Source organism: Dendropsophus ebraccatus, chromosome 3 (assembly GCF_027789765.1).
Source record: "Dendropsophus ebraccatus isolate aDenEbr1 chromosome 3, aDenEbr1.pat, whole genome shotgun sequence".
NCBI lineage: Eukaryota > Metazoa > Chordata > Amphibia > Anura > Hylidae > Dendropsophus > Dendropsophus ebraccatus.
Window position 1 is genome coordinate 6,253,205 of NC_091456.1, and position 25,084 is coordinate 6,278,288.

Here is a 25,084-nt window from a genome sequence, read left to right on the forward strand (position 1 = left end):
AAACATGGAGACAGTGGCGGCAAAACACAAATCTGCAAATCTTTTAAAGCCCTCCATGACTACAGCTATGGCCTACATGATGGAATATACGGAACCAGACATGCTCTACCTACAAACTGTTACTATGTAAATCTAGTACAGGTGTTATGGGGCACTTACTATGGGTCTGATGAACAGTCAGGACCAGGTGTTATGTTCATAATGTGGGCCCCTATATTACAGCCTTTGTCTCATTGTTGATATTTACTTATTCTCACTATTTGTCAATTTTCTTCCTTCCTTTAAAGGGGTAGTTCACCCAAAAAGAAAATTCTTTCAACTGGTGCCAGAAAAGTGCCGGAGATTTGTAATTTACTTCTATAAAAAAAAAATCTCATGTCTTCCAGTACTTATAAGCTGCTGTGTGTCCTGGAAGAGGTGTATTTTCTCCAGAAGAAGTAAATTACACATTTTTGTCACTTTCTGGCACCAGCTGATCTGAAAGAAATTTTTTTTGGGTGAACAACCCTTAAACTATGAAATGCCCTAGGACATACATGAGCACTGTATACATTTTAGGGTATTATATTATAGTATTATAGCCGGTGTTCCCCCTAAAGGGCAGGTGCCGCCCTCTGTAACTCTGTCTGACCTTATCTGTGGTGTTAGAAATTAGTGAGAAATGTGAATAGTAAAGTAGTAAGAACGCTGAACACGGTTTTCATGGCTGTGAAGGTGACAGGAAGTGTGAAGACACCTGCAGCTTCAGTTTTCACTGGGAATGATAATAATCGGCGGACCGTGTTAGATACGTGAGAATTCACATTATATATTTCTACATTAACATTGGAAACAATTGGTAGAATGAACAGCTCTGAATTCTTTAACCCCTTCCTGTATCAGTACATTAGTGGAGTCTTCGCACTGACAGACGTTCAGTTCCATCCAGTGAAAGGAACAGGGGCCGAGATAGTGGGAATAGAGATAACTGACATTCCTAAGTATTTTAGGATCACAGTTAAAGGGGAACTCCAGTGAAATAAAATTGTTTTCAAATCATCTGGTTTCAGAATTTGTAAACTACTTTTATTTAAAAATCTCCAGTATTCCAGAACTTATCAGCTGCTGTATGTCCTGCAGGAAGTGGTGTATTCTCTCCAGTCTTCCTGCAGGACATACAGCAGCTGATAAGTACTGGAAGACTTGAGATTTTTTAATAGAAGTAAATTACAAAAAACTCCTTTAATAAAGTAAACAGGGTGAACTAGTATGTAAAAGCAAAAAAAAAAAACAATAGCAGCTGTTAATAAAAGCTTTAAAATATCCAAAACTGGTGCCATTAAATATTACAGTGGCTCCTGCAAAAAGAAATTGATAAATAAATGTGAAAGGTCTGGATGTTTTTTTTGGAGCAAAATAATGACAGGAACTAGAACCATAGCATGTGCATAAACCAGTTACGATGCAATATGACATAACAGCTGGGATACAACATCACAGCCAGGATACAACATAGCAGGTACGATACAACATCACAGCCGGGATACAACATCACAGCCGGGATACAACATCACAGCTACGATACAACATCACAGCCGGGATACAACATAGCAGGTACGATACAACAACACAGCCGGGATACAACATCACAGCCGGGATACAACATCACAGCTAGGATACAACATAGCAGGTACGATACAACATCACAGCCGGGATACAACATCACAGCTAGGATACAACATAGCGGGTACGATACAACATCACAGCCGGGATACAACATCACAGCCGGGATACAACATAACAGCCGGGATACAACATCACAGCCGGGATACAACATAACAGCCGGGATACAACATCACAGCCGGGATACAACATCACAGCCGGGATACAACATAACAGCCGGGATACAACATCACAGCCGGGATACAACATCACAGCTAGGATACAACATCACAGCCGGGATACAACATCACAGCTACAATACAACATCACAGCCGGGATACAACATAGAAGGTACGATACAACATCACAGCTACGATACAACATCACAGCTACGATACAACATCACAGCCGGGATACAACATCACAGCTGGGATACAACATCACAGCTGGGATACAACATCACAGCTGGGATACAACATCACAGCCGGGATACAACATAACAGGTACAATACAACATAACAGCTGGGATACAACATCACAGCCGGGATACAACATAACAGCTGGGATACAACATCACAGCCGGGATACAACATAACAGGTACGATACAACATCACAGCTGGGATACAACATAGCAGGTACGATACAACATCACAGCCGGGATACAACATCACAGCTACGATACAACATCACAGCCGGGATACAACATAGCAGGTACGATACAACAACACAGCCGGGATACAACATCACAGCCGAGATACAACATCACAGCCGGGATACAACATCACAGCTAGGATACAACATAGCAGGTACGATACAACATCACAGCCGGGATACAACATCACAGCTAGGATACAACATAGCGGGTACGATACAACATCACAGCCGGGATACAACATCACAGCCGGGATACAACATCACAGCTACAATACAACATCACAGCCGGGATACAACATAGAAGGTACGATACAACATCACAGCTACGATACAACATCACAGCCGGGATACAACATCACAGCCGGGATACAACATCACAGCTGGGATACAACATCACAGCCGGGATACAACATAACAGGTACAATACAACATAACAGCTGGGATACAACATCACAGCCGGGATACAACATAACAGCTGGGATACAACATCACAGCCGGGATACAACATAACAGGTACGATACAACATCACAGCCGGGATACAACATAACAGCTACAATACAACATCACAGCCGGGATACAACATAACAGCTGGGATACAACATAACAGCCGGGATACATCATCACAGCTGGGATACAACATCACAGCTGGGATACATCATAGCAAGTACGATACAACATAACAGCCGGGATACAACATCACAGCCGGGATACAACATAACAGGTACGATACAACATAACAGCTGGGATACAACATAACAGCCGGGATACATCATAACAGGTACGATACAACATAACAGCTGGGATACAACATAACAGCCGGGATACATCATAACAGGTACGATACAACATCACAGCTGGGATACAACATAACAGCTACAATACAACATCACAGCCGGGATACAACATCACAGCTGGGATACAACATAACAGCTAGGATATAACATCACAGCCGGGATACAACATAACAGGTACGATACAACATCACAGCTACGATACAACATCACAGCTACGATACAACATCACAGCCGGGATACAACATCACAGCCGGGATACAACATCACAGCTACAATACAACATAACAGCTGGGATAAAACATAGCAAGTACGATACAACATATCAGCTGGGATACAACATCACAGCTGGGATACAACATAACAGCTACAATACAACATCACAGCCGGGATACATCATCACAGCTGGGATACAACATCACAGCCGGGATACAACATAACAGCTGGGATACAACATAACAGCCGGGATACAACATCACAGCCGGGATACAACATAACAGGTACGATACAACATAACAGCTGGGATACAACATCACAGCTACAATACAACATAATAGTACTGTACCTCGCATGCATCTCCCACAATTTTGTGCCCATTCTTTGATCCCACGTGCAGGTTAAACCTTCCTCTCCTCCAGACACCACCTTCCAGTCATCCATTTGTACCGCGGAGACCCCCAGCTGATGAGCATAGAAGGAACAGAGGGATCGGCTACAACGCTGGTCATACACACGCACCCTAGAATAAAGAGAATAAAACATTTACACAGGAAACTAGGAAAAATAACTGCAATAAAAATAATATGGGTTGTGCCCTAATAGTAAAACAAACATAAAAGCAACAAAAACCTCCATCTAGTACTTATAACCATATGATCCATTATTACACTACTACAGGCCGTCAATCCTGTAACAGCGCTCACATGTACTTTGAAGATTTCTTTTCTACCAACAGCGGTGCCCACATAGAATCTGGAGGGAGAGCTCAGCACCTAAGCTATAAGGGACTCTGTTAGTAGGATTATAATGTCCTATCTCAGGGTGGCATAAACTAGTGACAGAGAAGCTGAACAGGATGATGTATCACTGACACTGTTCTGTGCAGCTGATCCAGAGATCTCCTCCTGAATAACATGGACAATAAGTAGTCCTCTCCATTATGTGCATGAGCTCAGTAGTCCTGGATATTCATGCGCAACACTGTTTAGCACTTAAGCAGTTCAGCTCCGCCTATCGCGCACTTGTAACCAGTCTAACCAGTCACACGCTATACATACTGGCAGACATTAGTGAGGTCAGTGATCGGATGCAGTACCGCATGAACAACGTATGCGACATCACTGCAGCGGGTTTTCTATTATGTTCTTTTTTTATCAGTTTTTTTTGTGCTGGGGCAGGGGTTCCGGACGGTTTATGACAATGATGCTAGTAACTAGAAGGAGCAGACAAATATGTGCCGCAAGGATTCAACTGTCCTGACCGAAGCCTGTGAATAGCAGCTATTTCTACTGTGTAACAATACATATAGACAATGTATATAGAAAGATCACCGCGATTCCACCCACAGCTCTGATAATCTGATGCAAAATCTAATCTAAGATCCTCTCCTGGCTTCTTCTTCTTTTTCAATAGAAATGACATTAGAAGCGATGCACAGTATTGGTAAAAGCTGCTGTGTGGTAGCCATAGATGTTCACTAAGGTGTCTAATGCCCCATAAACTTAATGGCTAACAAGATTAACTCATTCAGCAGGGTGCCAGACCATAAAGGGCTGAAGGATTAGACTGGACAGGCATCAGATACACTGGTTATCATCTACTAATATGTAAAGGCCCTATTACACCAAACAGGTGCCATGTATGACCACTGCAATCATCGCTCTCTGAGAACTGGGGGAAGGAGACTGAATAGATAATAACAAGTATGGAAGGAATTGTTAGTCTCACCATGGGCAGCAACATATCAAAAGTAAGTGGAAAACCCCTTTTTAAACTAATGATATTCACAAGTTATTCTGTCCTACTCTCCATGGGGCCAGGGGCCATATCTTCTTACAAGCCCCCAGACAATGAAAGCTGAAGCTGACAATGTCCATTTCCAAATAACATGTGAGTAATGGAGGTAATGACTGACAATATATCTATCAGTATACAAGATGATAGAAGAAAGGCACTAAGCACTCACCCATGGCAGCAACAAGCTAAATCTTTTTATTCACATCTTCATATAAAGTGGGGCAATGCAGGCGCAACGCCAAACAACGGCCCTTGTTCAATGCATTGTATGAAAACAACGGCCGTTTCTTTTAAAAAATAGTACGTTGTGTGAACATAGCCTTAATCTGTTTTTCACAATACTCAAACCACACAACCTTCAGAGATAGGCCAAGACCTCGGCAATTGTCAGAACACAATGACACTGAAGAAAATACTGTAAAGGAAAACTTCTGTTATCTTAGGAAAACCATGAACTTAGCCACAATAATACTTATCAGCAAGGGTAACGCCGTGTTATGGAAGACAACACAAGCTGAAATGAGAAGAATAATTTATCAAGTATGTCACGATCCAGTGCACGGAAATAACAAGCTCTGGCTTCTCTCCAGGCCTCTGTGGCTTCTCTCCTTCTGGGGTCCGGAGGATCGGGGAGGTGCAGGTGTCTGGAAAGGGAAGGTGCTAAGTGTCTGCTGGAAAAGATGAGACGCAGATTGTCCAAATCCCTATGTCAGAAGTGGAAGAGCGGGAACGGTTTGCCAAAAAATGTCTGATGCTTCAGGAGCCAGAGAGTATAGACCTGGTGGAAAACCCTGAAGTAGAAAACAGGTATATAGCATGGTATACGGAGAGGGATGGGTTTCTGTATATATAGCAAGGTACATGTAGAGGGATGGATATCTGTATATATATCACGATAGATCCCCACTAGGAGGCACCCCTTGGCAATGGGCTTCCTTCTCTGGAGAGAGGGATATCTGGCTATTCCCGTGTTTTGAGACTCGTAACTGAGGCCCCACGGACCCCTTTTTTGCATATCTGTATATATAGCACGGTAGATGGAGAGGGATGGGTATCTGTATATATAGCACGGTAGATGGAGAGGGATGGGTATCTGTATATAGTACGGTATATGGAGAGGGATGGGTATCTGTATATATAGGAAGGTAGATGGAGAGGGATGGATATCTGTATATATAGCAGGGTAGATGGAGAGGGATGGGTATCTGTACATATACATATATATATATATATATATATATATATATATATATATATATATAGCACGGTAGATGGAGAGGGATGGATATCTGTATATACAGCACGGTAGATGGAGAGGGATGGATATCTGTATATATAGGACGGTATATGGAGAGGGATGGGTATCTGAATATAAAGCACGGTATATGGAGAGGGATGGGTATCTGTATATAAAGCATGGTATATGGAGAGGGATGGGTATCTGTATATAAAGCATGGTATATGGAGAGGGATGGGTATCTGTATATATAGCACGGTAGATGGAGAGGGAAGGGTATCTGTATATATAGCACGGTAGATGGAGAGGGATGGGTATCTGTATATAGTACGGTATATGGAGAGGGATGGGTATCTGTATATATAGGAAGGTAGATGGAGAGGGATGGATATCTGTATATATAGCAGGGTAGATGGAGAGGGATGGGTATCTGTATATATAGGACGGTATATAGAGAGGGATGGATATCTGTATATATAGCACGGTAGATGGAGAGGGATGGGTATCTGTATATAGTACGGTATATGGAGAGGGATGGGTATCTGTATATATAGCACGGTAGATGGAGAGGGAAGGGTATCTGTATATATAGCACGGCAGATGGACAGGGATGGGTATCTGTATATAAAGCACGGTATATGGAGAGGGATGGATATCTGTATATATAGCACGGTAGATGGAGAGGGATGGGTATCTGTATATAGCACGGTAGATGGAGAGGGATGGATATCTGTATATAGCACGGTACATGTAGAGGGATGGATATCTGTATATATAGCACGGTAGATGGAGAGGGATGGGTATCTGTATATATAGCATGGTATATGGAGAGGGATGGATATCTGTATATATAGCACGGTAGATGGAGAGGGATGGGTATCTGTATATATAGCAAGGTAAATGGAGAGGGATGGGTATCTGTATATATAGGACGGTATATGGAGAGGGATGGGTATCTGTATATAGCACGGTAGATGGAGAGGGATGGATATCTGTATATATAGCACGGTAGATGGAGAGGGATGGATATCTGTATATAGTACGGTATATGGAGAGGGATGGATATCTGTATATATAGTACGGTAGATGGAGAGGGATGGATATCTGTATATATAGCACGGTAGATGGAGAGGGATGGATATCTGTATATATAGCACGGTAGATGGAGAGGGATGGATATCTGTATATATAGCACGGCAGATGGAGAGGGATGGGTATCTGTATATATAGCACGGTAGATGGAGAGGGATGGATATCTGTATATAGTACGGTATATGGAGAGGGATGGATATCTGTATATATAGCATGGTATATGGAGAGGGATGGATATCTGTGTGTATATATATATATATATATATAGCATGGTAAATGGAGAGGGATGGATATCTGTACATATACATATATATATATATATATATATATATATATATATATATATATATATAGCACGGTAGATGGAGAGGGATGGATATCTGTATATACAGCACGGTAGATGGAGAGGGATGGATATCTGTATATATAGGACGGTATATGGAGAGGGATGGGTATCTGAATATAAAGCACGGTATATGGAGAGGGATGGGTATCTGTATATAAAGCATGGTATATGGAGAGGGATGGGTATCTGTATATAAAGCATGGTATATGGAGAGGGATGGGTATCTGTATATATAGCACGGTAGATGGAGAGGGAAGGGTATCTGTATATATAGCACGGTAGATGGAGAGGGATGGGTATCTGTATATAGTACGGTATATGGAGAGGGATGGGTATCTGTATATATAGGAAGGTAGATGGAGAGGGATGGATATCTGTATATATAGCAGGGTAGATGGAGAGGGATGGGTATCTGTATATATAGGACGGTATATAGAGAGGGATGGATATCTGTATATATAGCACGGTAGATGGAGAGGGATGGGTATCTGTATATATAGCACGGTAGATGGAGAGGGAAGGGTATCTGTATATATAGCACGGTAGATGGAGAGGGATGGGTATCTGTATATAAAGCATGGTATATGGAGAGGGATGGGTATCTGTATATAGCACGGTACATGTAGAGGGATGGGTATCTGTATATAGCACGGTAGATGGAGAGGGATGGATATCTGTATATATAGCACGGTAGATGGAGAGGGATGGATATCTGTATATATAGCAGGGTATATGGAGAGGGATGGGTATCTGTATATATAGCACGGTAGATGGAGAGGGAAGGGTATCTGTATATATAGCACGGCAGATGGACAGGGATGGGTATCTGTATATAAAGCATGGTATATGGAGAGGGATGGGTATCTGTATATAGCACGGTAGATGGAGAGGGATGGATATCTGTATATAGCACGGTACATGTAGAGGGATGGGTATCTGTATATATAGCATGGTATATGGAGAGGGATGGATATCTGTATATATAGCACGGTAGATGGAGAGGGATGGATATCTGTATATATAGCAGGGTAGATGGAGAGGGATGGGTATCTGTATATATAGGACGGTATATGGAGAGGGATGGGTATCTGTATATAGCACGGTAGATGGAGAGGGATGGATATCTGTATATAGCACGGTACATGTAGAGCAGGCATGTCCAAACTTTTTTTGAAGAGTGCCAAATTTGATGAAGTGAACATGTGCGAGGGCCGACCATTTTACATGCTACATGCTATATGCTTTATAACACAGGCAGATAATAGCAAGCTGGATACCTAGGGGGCCGTAAAAGTTCGGAACGCGGGCCGCAAATGGCCCTCCGGCCGGACTTTGGACATGCCTGATGTAGAGGGATGGGTATCTGTATATAGCACGGTAGATGGAGAGGGATGGATATCTGTATATATAGCACGGTAGATGGAGAGGGATGGATATCTGTATATATGGCACGGTATATGGAGAGGGATGGGTATCTGTATATATAGCATGGTAGATGGAGAGGGATGGATATCTGTATATATAGCACGGTAGATGGAGAGGGATGGATATCTGTATATATAGCACGGTAGATGGAGAGGGATGGGTATCTGTATATATAGCACGGTATATGGAGAGGGATGGATATCTGTATATATAGCACGGTAGATGGAGAGGGATGGGTATCTGTATATATAGCACGGTAGATGGAGAGGGATGGATATCTGTATATAGTACGGTATATGGAGAGGGATGGATATCTGTATATATAGCATGGTATATGGAGAGGAATGGATATCTGTGTGTATATATATATATATATATATAGCATGGTAGATGGAGAGGGATGGATATCTGTGTATATATATATATATATATATATATATATATATATATAGCACGGTAGATGGAGAGGGATGGGTATCTGTATATATAGCACGGTAGATGGAGAGGGATGGATATCTGTATATATAGGACGGTATATGGAGAGGGATGGGTATCTGTATATATAGCAGGGTAGATGGAGAGGGATGGGTATCTGTATATATAGCAGGGTAGATGGAGAGGGATGGGTATCTGTATATATAGGACGGTATATGGAGAGGGATGGGTATCTGAATATAAAGCACGGTATATGGAGAGGGATGGGTATCTGTATATAAAGCATGGTATATGGAGAGGGATGGGTATCTGTATATAGCACGGTAGATGGAGAGGGATGGATATCTGTATATAGCACGGTACATGTAGAGGGATGGATATCTGTATATATAGCACGGTAGATGGAGAGGGATGGATATCTGTATATATATAGTACGGTAGATGGAGAGGGATGGATATCTGTATATATAGCACGGTAGATGGAGAGGGATGGATATCTGTATATATAGCACGGTAGAAGGAGAGGGATGCGTATCTGTATATATAGCACGGTAGATGGAGAGGGATGGATATCTGTATATAGTACGGTATATGGAGAGGGATGGATATCTGTATATATAGCATGGTATATGGAGAGGGATGGATATCTGTGTATATATATATATATATATATATATATAGCACGGTAGATGGAGAGGGATGGATATCTGTATATATATATATATATATATATATATATATATATAGCACGGTAGATGGAGAGGGATGGATATCTGTATATACAGCACGGTAGATGGAGAGGGATGGATATCTGTGTGTATATATATATATATATATATATAGCACGGTAGATGGAGAGGGATGGATATCTGTATATATAGCACGGTACATGTAGAGGGATGGATATCTGTATATATAGCATGGTATATGGAGAGGGATGGATATCTGTATATATATAGCACGGTAGATGGAGAGGGATGGATATCTGTATATATAGCACGGTAGATGGAGAGGGATGCGTATCTGTATATATAGCACGGTAGATGGAGAGGGATGGATATCTGTATATATAGCATGGTATATGGAGAGGGATGGATATCTGTATATAGTACGGTATATGGAGAGGGATGGATATCTGTATATACAGCATGGTATATGGAGAGGGATGGATATCTGTGTGTATATATATATATAGCATGGTAGATGGAGAGGGATGGATATCTGTATATATATATATATATATATATATATATATATATATATATATATATAGAGCACGGTAGATGGAGAGGGATGGATATCTGTATATACAGCACGGTAGATGGAGAGGGATGGATATCTGTATATATATATATATATATATATATATATATATATATAGCACGGTAGATGGAGAGGGATGGATATCTGTATATATAGCATGGTATATGGAGAGGAATGGATATCTGTATATATAGCACGGTACATGTAGAGGGATGGATATCTGTATATATAGCATGGTATATGGAGAGGGATGGGTATCTGTATGTATAGCACGGTATATGGAGAGGGATGGGTATCTGTATGTATAGCACGGTATATGGAGAGGGATGGATATCTGTATATATAGCACGGTAGATGGAGAGGGAAGGGTATCTGTATATATAGCATGGTAGATGGAGAGGGATGGATATCTGTATATATGGCACGGTATATGGAGAGGGATGGGTATCTGTATATATAGGACGGTATATAGAGAGGGATGGATATCTGTATATATAGCACGGTAGATGGAGAGGGATGGATATCTGTATATATAGCACGGTAGATGGAGAGGGATGGATATCTGTATATATAGCACGGTAGATGGAGAGGGATGGATATCTGTATATATGGCACGGTATATGGAGAGGGATGGATATCTGTATATATAGGACGGTATATAGAGAGGGATGGATATCTGTATATATGGCACGGTAGATGGAGAGGGATGGATATCTGTATATATATAGCACGGTAGATGGAGAGGGATGGATATCTGTATATATAGAACGGTAGATGGAGAGGGATGGGTATCTGTATATATAGCACGGTAGATGGAGAGGGATGGGTATCTGTATATATAGCACGGTAGATGGAGAGGGATGGGTATCTGTATATATAGCACGGTAGATGGAGAGGGATGGGTATCTGTATATATAGCACGGTAGATGGAGAGGGATGGGTATCTGTATATATAGCATGGTAGATGGAGAGGGATGGATATCTGTATATATAGAACGGTAGATGGAGAGGGATGGGTATCTGTATATATAGCACGGTAGATGGAGAGGGATGGGTATCTGTATATATAGCACGGTAGATGGAGAGGGATGGGTATCTGTATATATAGCATGGTAGATGGAGAGGGATGGATATCTGTATATATAGAACGGTAGATGGAGAGGGATGGATATCTGTATATATAGTACGGTAGATGGAGAGGGATGGGTATCTGTATATATAGCACGGTAGATGGAGAGGGATGGATATCTGTATATATAGCACGGTAGATGGAGAGGGATGGGTATCTGTATATATAGCATGGTATATGGAGAGGGATGGATATCTGTATATATAGAACGGTAGATGGAGAGGGATGGATATCTGTATATATAGCACGGTAGATGGAGAGGGATGGATATCTGTATATATAGCATGGTACATGTAGAGGGATAGATATCGGCCTTTACAATGTTTAGGGACTAGATCCACAACTTAGGGCCCTATTAGACGGGACAATTATCGTGCGAAAAATCGTTACATCGTTCGAATTGAAACGATAATCGTTCTGTGTAATTGCAGGCAACGATAGAAAAATCGTTCAGGTGTCGTTGATCGTTAATTTAGGTCTGAACCTTAAAATAATCGTTAATCGTTCGCTGTAATTCCACATTCATTCGTTCGTTCAAGTTCCGCATTTGTTCACTAAACGTTCAGTGTAATTGAACATTGTTCATTGTTTTGCTGGGATCAGAAGGAATAAACAATCATAGTAACGATCGTAACTAACGACTATCGTTCTGTGTAATATGGTGAACGATTTCAGGTTAACGATAAACAATCTTGTTTGTGATCGTTTATGTTGTTAATCGTTAAAAATCGCTCCGTGTACTAGGACCCTTACTGTATACACATATTTGTATGAGGGAGCACAACTGGTGTGGGACCCCATAAATACTTTATTTTCCGTCATATAAGACGACTTTTTAACCCCGAAAAATCTGCTCACAAGTTGGGGGAAGTCGCCTGACAAACATTTTGTTTTCTAACTTCTTTACATTATTTTAACAGGATGAAGTGTTATATCAACTTTTCTTTTTTATTACATCACATTATTGTTATTTAGATCTATTTTAACCTTGTGAATATATATATATTTTTTTCATATTTGCGGATTTACACGATATAAAGATATCAGGATGAGACACATTAGGGTTCTCTGATAAAAATCCTTTTTTTTTTCTCAAATCAACTGGTTTAAAGCGTACCTGTCATTTCAGGGTCATTTTTATGAAAACAATAAATATATATAGCACAAGCGATTTTAAGAAACTCCGTAATAGGTTTTATTTACCAAAAAAGTTTCCTTCTGTACCGAAAAAGCAGTTTTTCTAGCACCCCCTTACATCAGAAGAAGCAGGATTTCTGTGTCCATTATAGTCTATGGAGAGGGGAGGGGCTGAGAGGAGTGAGTGAGCACGAAGCAGTCCTGCACAGCACAACACCCTGCAATCTTCTCTCAGTAAGTTCATAGATAAGCACTGACCTTTCTGACCCCAGAATCCAGCAATTTAGGTGCCCAGACAGTCTACAAACAGCTGACCTTCATGTCACCTCTTCCTGCTCCCTCATCTCCCTCGGCCCCTCCCCCCTTCATAGGATATAATGGAGAGAGCAGATCCCGTCTTCACTGGCTTCTCTGTAATGAAGACATGTTTGCCTAATAATGCACAGATAAGAAGTCAGGGGGGGGGGGGGGGGAGGCTTGGAAATTGCTTCTTGAGTACAGAAAGAGGCTTTTTTGGCTAATAAAGCCTATTATAGAGTTTCTTAAAATCGCTTACACTACTGATTTCTGCAAAAAAATAAATAAAATAAAATATGACAGTTACGCTTTAAGAAAGTTATACAGATTTGTAATTTACTTCTATTTAAAAAATCTCCAGTCTTCCAGTACTTACCAGCTGCTGTATGTCCTGCAGGAAGTGGTGTATTCTCTCTAGTCTGACACAGTGCTCTCTGCTGCCACCTCTGTCCATGTCAGGAACTGTCCAGAGCAGCATTAATTCCCCATAGATAACCTCTCCTGCTCGGGACAGTTCCTGAAATGGACAGAGAGTAGCACCAGAGAGCACTTGTGTCTACTTTCTGCAAGACATACAGCAGCTGATAAGTACTGTAAGACTGGAGATTTTTAAATACAAGTAAATTGCATATCTACTTAACTGAAAGAAAAAGATTTTCGCCGGAGTACCCCTTTACACCACTGACTGACAATTGATGGTTTGATAAATTTTTAGGAGCGATAGATGTAAATATAAAGCACTGATCATACATGTGTGGCGATAGACAATATATGTGGGTAGGTCGTCCCTTCTAACATACCTTCTATCCCTGTTTCCAGTAACCAGAAGATGGGGAGGGCTGTCCTTCAGGTTGACGCATGTGAAGTCCCCAGTTGAGTTCCCCACGGTGGTGAGACACTGACCGGTCTGCAGGCTGTATACATGAATCTGCGGATATAGTGTAATATATAAGTATCACAGTACAATCTCATTTCAATCCATGTCATCATAGCATAGCTGCTGCTTCAGATGAGGCCGGGTTCACACTACTTTTTTTTCATCCATTTTTACAAAAAAAAACTGCTGAAAAAACGGCTGAAAAAATGGAGACATTTGTGTGCATCCGTTTTGATCAGTTTTTCCATTGACTTCCTATATAAAAAAAATCAAAACACATCCATTTTTTTTTTAGCAGTAAACTTAGGGTCTGATCATAAACTGTAAACGAGCGCTGATCTAGCGATGTCTGTGCAGCCCTTGCCTTTAGTGTAAAATAATAAAATATTACCTTAACTTCCCACGTTCCCCTGTGTCGGCAGCTCTGCCTTCTGTTCGAGTCTCTGCAGTGACAGGCTGAGGACACAGGGGAAGGGCCGAGGAAACAGGGGAAGGGCTGAGGACACAGGAGAAGGGCCCGATGAGACAGGGGAAGGGTCGAGGACACAGGGGAAGGGCCCGAGGACACAGGGGAAGGGCTGAGAACACAGGGGAAGGGCCCGAGGAGACAGGGGAAGGGCTGAGGACACACGGGAAGGGCCCGAGAAGACAGGGGAAGGGTCGAGGACACACGGGAAGGGCTGAGGACACAGGAGAAGGGCCCGAGGAGACAGGGGAAGGGTCGAGGACACAGGGGAAGGGCCCGAGGACACAGGGGAAGGGCTGAGAACACAGGGGAAGGGCCCGAGGAGACAGGGGAAGGGCCGAGGACACAGGGGAAGGGCCTGAGGAGACAAGGGAAGGGTCGAGGACACAGGGGAAGGGCCGAGGACACAGGGGAAGGGCCCGAGGACACAGGGGAAGGGCCCGAGGACACAGGGGAAGGGCCCGAGGACACAGGGGAAGGGCCCGAGGACACAGGGGAAGGGCCGAGGAAACAGGGGAAGGGCTGAGAACACAGGGGAAGGGCCCGAGGAGACAGGGGAAGGGCCGAGGACACAGGGGAAGGGGCCGAGGAGACAGGGGAAGGGCCGAGGACAGAGGGGAAGGGCCGAGGACAGAGGGGAAGGGCTGAGGACACACGGGAAGGGCCCGAGGAGACAGGGGAAGGGTCGAGGACAGAGGGGAAGGGCCCGAGGAGACAGGGGAAGGGTCGATGACACAGGGGAAGGGGCCGAGGACACAGGGGAAGGGCCGAGGACACAGGGGAAGGGCCGAGGACACAGGGGAAGGGCCGAGGACACAGGGGAAGGACTGAGAACACAGGGGAAGGGCCGAGGACACAGGGGAAGGGCCCGAGGACACAGGAGAAGGGCCGAGGACACAGGGGAAGGGCTGAGGACAGAGGGGAAGGGCTGAGGACAGAGGGGAAGGGCCCGAGGACAGAGGGGAAGGGCTGAGAACACAGGGGAAGGGCCAAGGACACAGGGGAAGGGCCGAGGACACAGGGGAAGGGCTGAGAACACAGGGGAAGGGCCCGAGGACAGAGGGGAAGGGCTGAGAACACAGGGGAAGGGCTGAGAACACAGGGGAAGGGCCCGAGGACACAGGGGAAGGGCCGAGGACACAGGGGAAGGGCCCGAGGAAACGTGGAAAGTTAATAGTTATTATTTTGCACTACAATCATCAGCCGCCGCTCAATGATTTTAGGTCTGGACCTAATGAAAAGATCAGTCTATGATCGTTTCATTCTCTGATCGTTCTATCTCCGCTGATGTGGCCTAATATCCCTCTGTATAATAGGGCCCTTGTTGTGCACTCTTTGCAGTCTCTGTTTGCCTCTGACTCTCTCCAATGACTTCCCTCCTCACCCCTCCCCTTTACATTGACTTGTATAGACAACATGCACACTAAGGCCATGTTCACGCTTTGTAAGACACCGGCCGTTACGTGACCCGGCCGGTGTCAGAAAAGATCATCCTGGCCAGTCCTGCAGTATCGGCCGGATGATCTTTACTGCCACTGTATTCAGATGCGGGCTGCACACTCCATTGTGTGACCTTTCAGGCTTGTGCAACCACTATTCAGTGAATAGCAGCCGCAGAAAACTGACATGTCAGTCTTTTGTGGCGCCGCTAGGGATCCCGGCCGGAGTGTATACTATGTGTGTGTATGTATATATGTACTATGGGGGAAATTTATCAAACATTATGTAAAGTGAAACTGGCTCAGTCGCCCCTAGCATCCAACCAGATTCCACCTTTCTTTCCTCACAGACACTTTGGAAATTGAAAGGTGGAATCTGATTGGTTGCCGGAAGCGATTGAGCCAGTTTTACTTTACATAATGTTTGATAAATCTCCCCCTTTGTGTATACACTCCAGCCGGGATTCCCTCAGTGGCAGCACTACCTAAGTACCGTAGTAATCACGTCCGTGATCAACAACGGCTGTGATCACTACAGTACTTACGTAGTGTGAACATAGCCTAAGCTTGTAAATACTAGATGGAATTGAGCTTTGTTTTCCTCTAGAGTGAATACAAGTTTAATCAGGGGGGAAAGTAGACTGATAAGAGGAAAAAGTGATTTTGCTCTGGTAAGTTACATTTCAACGGTTCTTTCATTTGCTCGTATAAATGATTGTTCAACAATCTTTGCATCAGACAGGGACCATTTAGAGTGTATCTGTTATTAGTTTATTGCGCTTCTTACTCTGGAGAAGAAAACATCAACTGGTGTCAGAAAGTTATACAGATTTGTAAATTACTTCTATTTATAAAACGTAAGCCTTTAAATGCTTATTAGCTGCTGTATGTCATGCAGGAAGTAGTGTATTCTCTCCTGTCTGACACAGTGCTCTCTGCTGCCACCTCTGTCCATGTCAGGAACTGTCCAGAGCAGCAGCAAATCCCTATAGAAAACCTCTCCTGCTCTGGACAGTTCCTGACATGGACAGAGGTGGCAGCAGAGAGCGCTGTGTCAGACTGGACAGAATACACCACTTCCTGCAGGACATACAGTAGCTGATAAGTACTGGAAGACTGGAGATTTTTAAATAAAAGTAAATTACAAATCTATATAAACTTTCTGAAACCAGTTGATTTGAAAGAAAAAGATTTTACTGGAGTACCCCTTTCAAGCTTAGAGGCACATATTCCAATACAGATACGTTCTAGTTATTATTCGGTATGACAAAATGGCTACTGGAATCATGTTTTACACTATACATATTAAACCTGTAGCTACAAAAAAAATGTTTATGATCCATGAATAATAGATGCGACCATCTGATGTCATGTTTGACAGTGAGCCAGGGCGGCTTTGGGGCCACTCTGATGAAGCTATGAAATATTGGGCCTGCTAACAACCAGAGAATCGGCTGTGCTGTGCCATCCCAAAGGTGATAGAGAGCGGGCAACCATAAACTCTCTAATCCATTGCACTTAGAGGGCTGAAATGTTCACAAGAATAGGTCTCGTGAGGGCAATATCTGGTGTTCTTTCTGAAGCCCCCGCACGCCAGGAGGCCTAATAACCTTCTTAAAGGGATAATCGTGCCTCTCTGCTTACCTGTATGATACACGGCCACTGCAATCAATAAGAAAGTCTTTATGTCTTTTACCATAAGTGAAATAAAACGTCCTCCCAGGACACCTCCACCAGTCGTCATATAGTCAGAGGACCTGGTACCCTCTAAGCACATTCAGCTTTCAGTCGCCCATGATATATGGATCATTATTACCTGAGTATTACATTATATCTCTATATGTTCTCGCTCCAATTATGTACACATATTTCCTGCAGTTATAGGCTACGTTCACATCATGTGAAAACAACGGCCATTGTTACATTGTTGTTTTAATGGAAATGACAACCGTTCTTTTAAAAAATAGTATGTTGTGTGAACATAGCCTAAGGGTCCTATTGCACGGAACGATAATCGGCCGAATTGGCCCTATCGCTCCGTGTAATAAACACAACGATCAGCTGATGACAACGATCATCGGCTGATCGTTGATATAGGTTTGCACCTATAATTGTCGGGCGCCGATCGCAAATCGCTACATGTAATAGCAGTGCGCAGCCAGCGACTGACAATTTCCAAACTGTATACATTACCCATCCATGCTGCAGGGCTCCTCTTGCGGTCCGCTTCTTCCCGGGTCCTGCGCGCTCCAGCTTCGGAACGCGGCGGCCAGTTATTGGCTGAGCAGCCTGTCAGCTGAGACAGGCTGATCTGAAGCTGGAGCACGCGGATCCGGGGAGAAGCAGAGTGCAAGAGGAGCTCTGCGGCATGGATAGGTAATGTATACAGTTTAACCCTTTGATGACCAAGCCCAATATGACCCAGTGGACCACGCAAATTTTAATTTTCGTGTTTTCATTTTTTTCCTCCTTCCCTTCTAAGAGCTCCAGCAATTTCAGTTTTCTATCTACAGGGCCATGTGAGGGCTTGTTGTTTGTTACAGGAATAGTTGTACTGTGTAATGGCGTCTTTCATTCTACCATAACATGTATGATGGAACCCCAAAATATATTATTTATGAAAATATGAATTGGTGATATTGGAAAAAAGAATGCAATATGTAACGTTTAGGGGGTTCCTGTGTCTACGTAATGCACTATATGGTAAAAGTGACATGATACCACTATTCTATAGGTCAGTCCGAACACAACCATATGCAGGTTTACACCTTTTTTTATTAAATCCTTTTTTTTGCAATTAATTATTAATAAAATGGCCCTATTGTGACACTTATAACAGTTTAAGTTTTTCACCTATGGGGCTGTATGAGATGTCATTTTTTCCGCCATAATCTCTAGTTTTTATTAATATCATATTTGTGTACATCGGACGATTTAATCACTTTTTAACAATTTTTTTTTATATATAATATAACAAAAAATCTGAAATCCTGACGTTTTTTTTTCCTCTTTTCGTTTACGTCGTTAGTGATGACGATTGTTATATTTTAATAGATCGGACAATTACGCACGCTACGGTATATAATATATTTATTTATTTAATTTTATATGTTTTATTTATATAATGGGAAAGGGGGTGATTTGAACTTTTATTGGGGGAGGGGTTTTGGGTTATTTATAAAAACATTTTTAATTTTTTTTTTATACACATTATAAGTCCCCCTGGGAGATTTTTACCTGCAATCATTATATTGCAGACACTGTACAATGCTCTGCCATAGGCATAGCATTAATCAGTGTTATAGGTGTTCTGCTCATTGAGCCTGCCTGTGGCAGACTCAAGCAACCCGGGAAGGTAAAAGACCTCCGGCGGTCCAGTACAGCGATCGTGACCCCCGCAGTCACACTGTGGGGGTCCCGATCAGTAAGTGACAAGGGACTGTCACTTGCACATAAAGCCGGTACACCCCCCCCAGTCATCGGTGGGAAGCAGAGTAGGTCACACACCAGCAGAGGTGCCGCAGTCACCTGCCCAGCTCTGCTCTATAAGAAGCTTTATGTAATATCATACACATGAGGTCTGAATGATTTTCCCTGCTCTTGGTTTTCTCCATGTAACCGGACGGTATTCTGCAGCGCAGTCAATCTCATAAAGCTCAGACGGCTAATGAGAGTCGCCGCCGCCATCGCATGCACATTACTCACAAGTGACATAAACCTAGTGAGATTCAACACGATGGAGTTACGATCAAAGAGGAAAGATGGAAAATTATTCATTACTAGTTATATCCAACGGTAAGATGAGCGTGGATATGGGAAGCGTCCAATGGCGGAGCCCCCTTCCACCTCGGCGTGCGGAGACTAATCACTCTAAGAGATCCGCCACCTGATTGATTTGCAGGGTGATGTCAGCTGGGAGAGCCGTGCCAAGCACCAGTCCCCTGCACCTCGCACGCTGCAGCCATCTGGATTACTTCATTGCTGCGGCCGTGATTCGTTTACACAGTAATGATTATCTTAACCCGTTCAGCGTTATTCATTACGGCGGCTATTGTAACAAAAGACGCAGCTTGGCAACAGGTTTTATCTCCTCGCATTATAACAGGAGAACAAAGACCGTACAAAAGAGCCGCTCGCACTGCGGGAGGAGATGAACCGTATATCACGGCATAAATCAGGCAATGGGGGAGCGTTCTATGATCTGGGATCATTGTGTCAGACACGGCTACGCAGCTTAGGGGTCACTACATATGTTTTAGGGCGCCCTCTCATTAACTTTTTGTTTGCAGTTTTTCAGGCACAAAAAAAAACAAAAAACAAAAAAAACCACCAATGCAGCGCATATTAGTTTTTTTTCATGCATTTGCATTTTTGACTTTATATGTGCATGGTCTTTTTGGTGGTTGAGGCGTTTTGTGCGCTGACCTTTTTTTTCCTCTGCAATCACATGTCCTTGCTGCCGCACCACACAAGGTGACAAGAACGCCAGAAGAAAAAATATATGCGCAGCAATGACGTTTTTGAGATAACTGGAACAATCCCATTGAAGTCTATAGGGGAGAAGCAGAGCTGTGTGTATCTGAATGTATGTAGCAGAGGTTTGTGTCTGAATGTATGTAGCAGAGCTGTGTGTGTCTGTATGTAGCAGAGCTGTGTGTCTATGTATGTAGCAGAGGTGTGTGTGTCTATGTATGTAGCAGAGGTTTTTGTCTGAATGTATTTAGCAGAGCTGTGTGTGTCTATATATGCAGCAGAGCTGTGTGTGTCTATGTATGTAGCAGAGGTTTTTGTCTGAATGTATTTAGCAGAGCTGTGTGTGTCTATATATGCAGCAGAGCTGTGTGTGTCTATGTATGTAGCAGAGCTGTGTGTGTCTATGTATGTAGCAGAGCTGTGTGTGTCTATGTATGTAGCAGAGGTTTTTGTCTGAGTGTATGTAGCAAAGCTGTGTGTGTATGGTGCAGCAGGGCTGTCTATGTGCCGGTATAATGTACGGTCATGAAGAATGTTAAAGTGAACTTGTCATTTCAATAACCTTTCACTGCCTTAGACCACCAGGGTAGTTTATTAATATGATTTATTTTTTTAGTTGCCTAAACCAGGGGTGTGTCTTATAGTCAGGTGTGTCCTACAAAGCAAAAAATATGGTAAATCTGAGTATAAACTATGAAGAACAGAAAATATGCATGAAATGCTGAGTGAACTTGGTAGAAGAAGGATGAATGAACAGGACGATGATGTGTCCAACAATTCACAGAACTATCCCAGGAAGGGGAACGTCAGACAACAATAGATTGAAGCTTCCCGGCATGATATGGATATATGTTGCTGGGTGGGGACAGACTCCACTACGGGGCTTCCAGGTTTCACAGAACGTGGGAATAAGCCCTTAATTTGCTTTCCACCGATGTCTATGAGGGTGAACCGGGTCACTGAAAGGTATAAGGTATATGCACACTACGGGATAGGCGAGGAATTTCAAGTGGAATCCATCTGTCCCGCTGATTCAATGGGATTTTTCAAGCACAATCCGCAATCTGGAACTGTCCAGAGCAGGAGAGGTTTTCTATGGGAATTGGCCGCTGCTCTGGACAGTTCCTGACATGGACAGAGGTGGCAGCAGAGAGCACTGTGTCAGACTGGAGAGAATCCACCACTTCATGCAGGACATACAGCAGCTGATAAGTACTGGAAGACTGGAGATTTTTTAATAAAAGTCAATTACAAATCTCTGGCACAAGTTAATTTGAAAGAAGAAAAGTTTTTGGTGAACAAGGCTTTTAAACATTTAGTTCTCTGCAGTTACATGCCCTCTTTACCTTATTGCCATTATGGGTGACCCAGCCATAACTTTTCACTCCAAACGCTGCCTGATGCATGGAAACGTCTAGGCAGGTGACAGGGTGGCCGTACGTAGAGTGCAGGACTTTTTCAGGCACATCTGGCTTTAGGAGGTAAACCATTTCCTCTGCAGCTGCGACAGTGATGGGAGATCCCACAGAGTCATGGATTAAATGGAGGAAATTCACCTACAAGACAGAGAAAACCAGTGTAATAAAACATTACTAAAAATGCCAAGCTCAAATGCATTACTGACACAGTACTCTCTGCTGCCACCTCTGTCCATGTCAGGAACTGTCCAGAGCAGGAGAGGTTTTCTATGGGGATTTGCTGCTGCTCTGGACAGTTCCTGACATGGACAGAGGTGGCAGCAGAGAGCAAGGTGTCAGACTGGAGAGAATACACCACTTCCTGCAGGAATACAGCAGCTGATAAGTATTGGAAGACTAGAGATTTTTAAATAGAATTTACAAACTTTATGAACTGAGTTGATTTGAAAGAAAAAGATTTTTGCCGGAGTACCCCTTTAATAAGTAGTGTATGGCTCGGATGACTATTTCATGGCACACTTCAGCTGACGCTCTTTCTGGAAGTTTCTTGCTTGTGCAGCAGTTTCAGACACATTAGACATGAGACATAGCAGCAGTCGGTTGCTTTCATACAGATGCAATATTCTTGCCAATTCCATCTGTGTCCAGCGAGCTGCAATCTATCATTCCTATAGAGATTACAGCAGGAATCCTGTAGCACACAGCCATGGATTTATCTTTATGAGGCCACCATGCACACTATGTCAGTCGGCTTGTAACATGTTACTCCTGGGAGCCACAATATAACACAATTTAATACACTCCTCTTATGGACACTAATAATTTACGGTCCACATCCAAACCAGGGATCTAAGTGTAAGGGTGGGAACGTTCCTGGAACGGCCATCAGCGCGACCTGGTATGGCATTATCTGGACAGCATAGAGCAGTATACGGCTATATTCCCACAATGTCTTTTTTTAAGGCAAAACACCAGACGTTGTTGATAACAAAGCCTGCTAAAAGGGGCATTCCACTCACAAATAACTTTTGATACGTTGCTGTCCATGGTGAGACTAACAATTCCTTCCATACTTATCTATTCAGTCTCCTTCCCCCAGTTCTCAGCTGCAGTTTTCTACTGAAGACACAAAAATCTGTGGGTGAGCTTTTATCTCTGTCTCCCCCTCCACCCCCTCCCTTCTGAGACAGCTGATATAAACAAGTCCCTGGCTGGCTCTATTTGCAACATTGTAGCTTCTTTGTAATGCTGGGGGGGGGGATTATTACAGTGAGTTCATCTGAAACTTGACCTCAAAATAACCCTCTCAGCATAACAAAGAAGCTACAATGTTGCAGATAAAGCCTGCCAGGTACTTGTTTACATCAGCCGTCTCAGAAGGGAGGGGGGAGAAGGGAGAGAAAAGCTCACACACAGATTTTTGTGTCTTCAGCAGAAAGCAGCAGCTAAGAACTGGGGGAAGGAGACTGAATAGATAATAACAAGTATGGAAGCAATTGTTAGTCTCGCCATGGGCAGCAAAATATTAAAAGTTAAGTTTGAGAGGAATACCTCTTTAATAATGATCATGGTTATAATTTAAGGCCACCATTACAAAATAACATCCGTAAAAAGTCATTGTGGGAGGACGGCCTAAGAATGTAATTTGTAACGGGATGGAGAACTGGCAGCATATACTGGGAGCTAAGACACTGAAGGAATTTATTATAAGAGCACATTGTGATTTATGGTCAAACCCCTAAAAATAAAGTTCCCAAACATGTAGCAGTTGTGTGGGACCACTGCAAAAATTTTTAGTGGGTGATACAATAGTAAAAATATATAGAAATGAATTAATTTTATCATTAAAGGACAACTCCGGCCAAATGTATTATTTTAATATGTTATTACTTATGTAAAGTTAGACAAATTCCTAATGTACATTAATTATGGGAAATGCTCGTATAGGAGCTATTTCCCTTAATTTAGTAGATCAGGCAGGGTTCAGATTCTGTAAAAAAAAAGTGACGTCACGAATGAGCTGTAATTCCTATGGAGTGTAGAACTATATGTAGAAGTCTATGGCACTGTATTGTTTGTATGGATGTCTATATAAATGTAATGTAATCTAATGTAAATTATGCTTTTTTGATTGAATAAATTCATGGAATACTTTGGGGAGCAAGATGATGGGAGTAGTACTATGAGCAAAATGATGGGAGTAGTAGTACAGTGTATATGTGTCCCACAGCAACGAGGGGGGGGGAGGTAGTTAGATGCACAGGCACCTCTCTCCCTCCTTGCTCGGTGCTCTGGGTCATGTTTTTTTTTTACAGAATTTGAAGTCTCTATGATCTAATAAATTAAGGGAAATAGCCATACATGTGCATTTTCCATAATTAAGTACATCAGGACTTTGTCTAACTTTTCATAAGTAATAACATATTAAAAAATACTTTTGGCCGGAGTTTTCCTTTTATTAACAATTTTCACTTAACTTTTTCATAAAAGAACGAACCACATAGTACTAGAAAGCGTTTTTTCCCTCTCATCAAGAAAATATGGTCAGAATTGCACCCAAGTCTTATATCCTGAAATATTGCACTGATGTCTGTGAGGACTGCGCTACAGCTGCAGCACCAATCAATGCCAGAGACAGCCATAGTATTACACGCTTTGTCGTTCTCTGTTTAATCCCGCATCCAACTATAGTTTAGTATTATTTAATTGGCAACAATGTGTCCCATTCTATTTTACACTTATGTATATAACCGAAAATGAGACTTTTCTGAAGAATGGAATACACCTTTACCTAAAAAACTGTTGCTTCAGACTATGTTCACACAACGTACATTTTATGAAAGGAACAGCCACTGTTTTCAAGTAAAACAATGGACCTTCTTTTCATAGTGAAATGTGTTGCATTGAAGTCAATGCAAACAACGGTCGTTGTTCCCACAATGTATT

The 25,084-nt window shown here is 42.6% G+C and overlaps 1 protein-coding gene across 3 annotated transcripts in view; it reads right to left on the reverse strand.

Annotated features, from left to right (window-relative positions):
* Window positions 1–25,084, reverse strand: part of FBXW8 (F-box and WD repeat domain containing 8) — a 98,110-nt gene that overhangs the window by 13,562 nt on the left and 59,464 nt on the right. The window contains exons 7-9 of one of the 3 annotated variants that reach the window (XM_069960750.1): window positions 22,067–22,276; window positions 14,266–14,393; window positions 3,654–3,827 (exon numbers count right to left, since the gene is read on the reverse strand). In XM_069960750.1, the coding sequence (XP_069816851.1) occupies window positions 3,654–3,827; window positions 14,266–14,393; window positions 22,067–22,276 (512 nt within the window). Of the gene's footprint in view, window positions 1–3,653; window positions 3,828–5,304; window positions 5,896–14,265; window positions 14,394–22,066; window positions 22,277–25,084 lie in introns of those variants that run through there. The other 2 variants (XM_069960752.1, XM_069960751.1) reach the window with 2 other exon arrangements.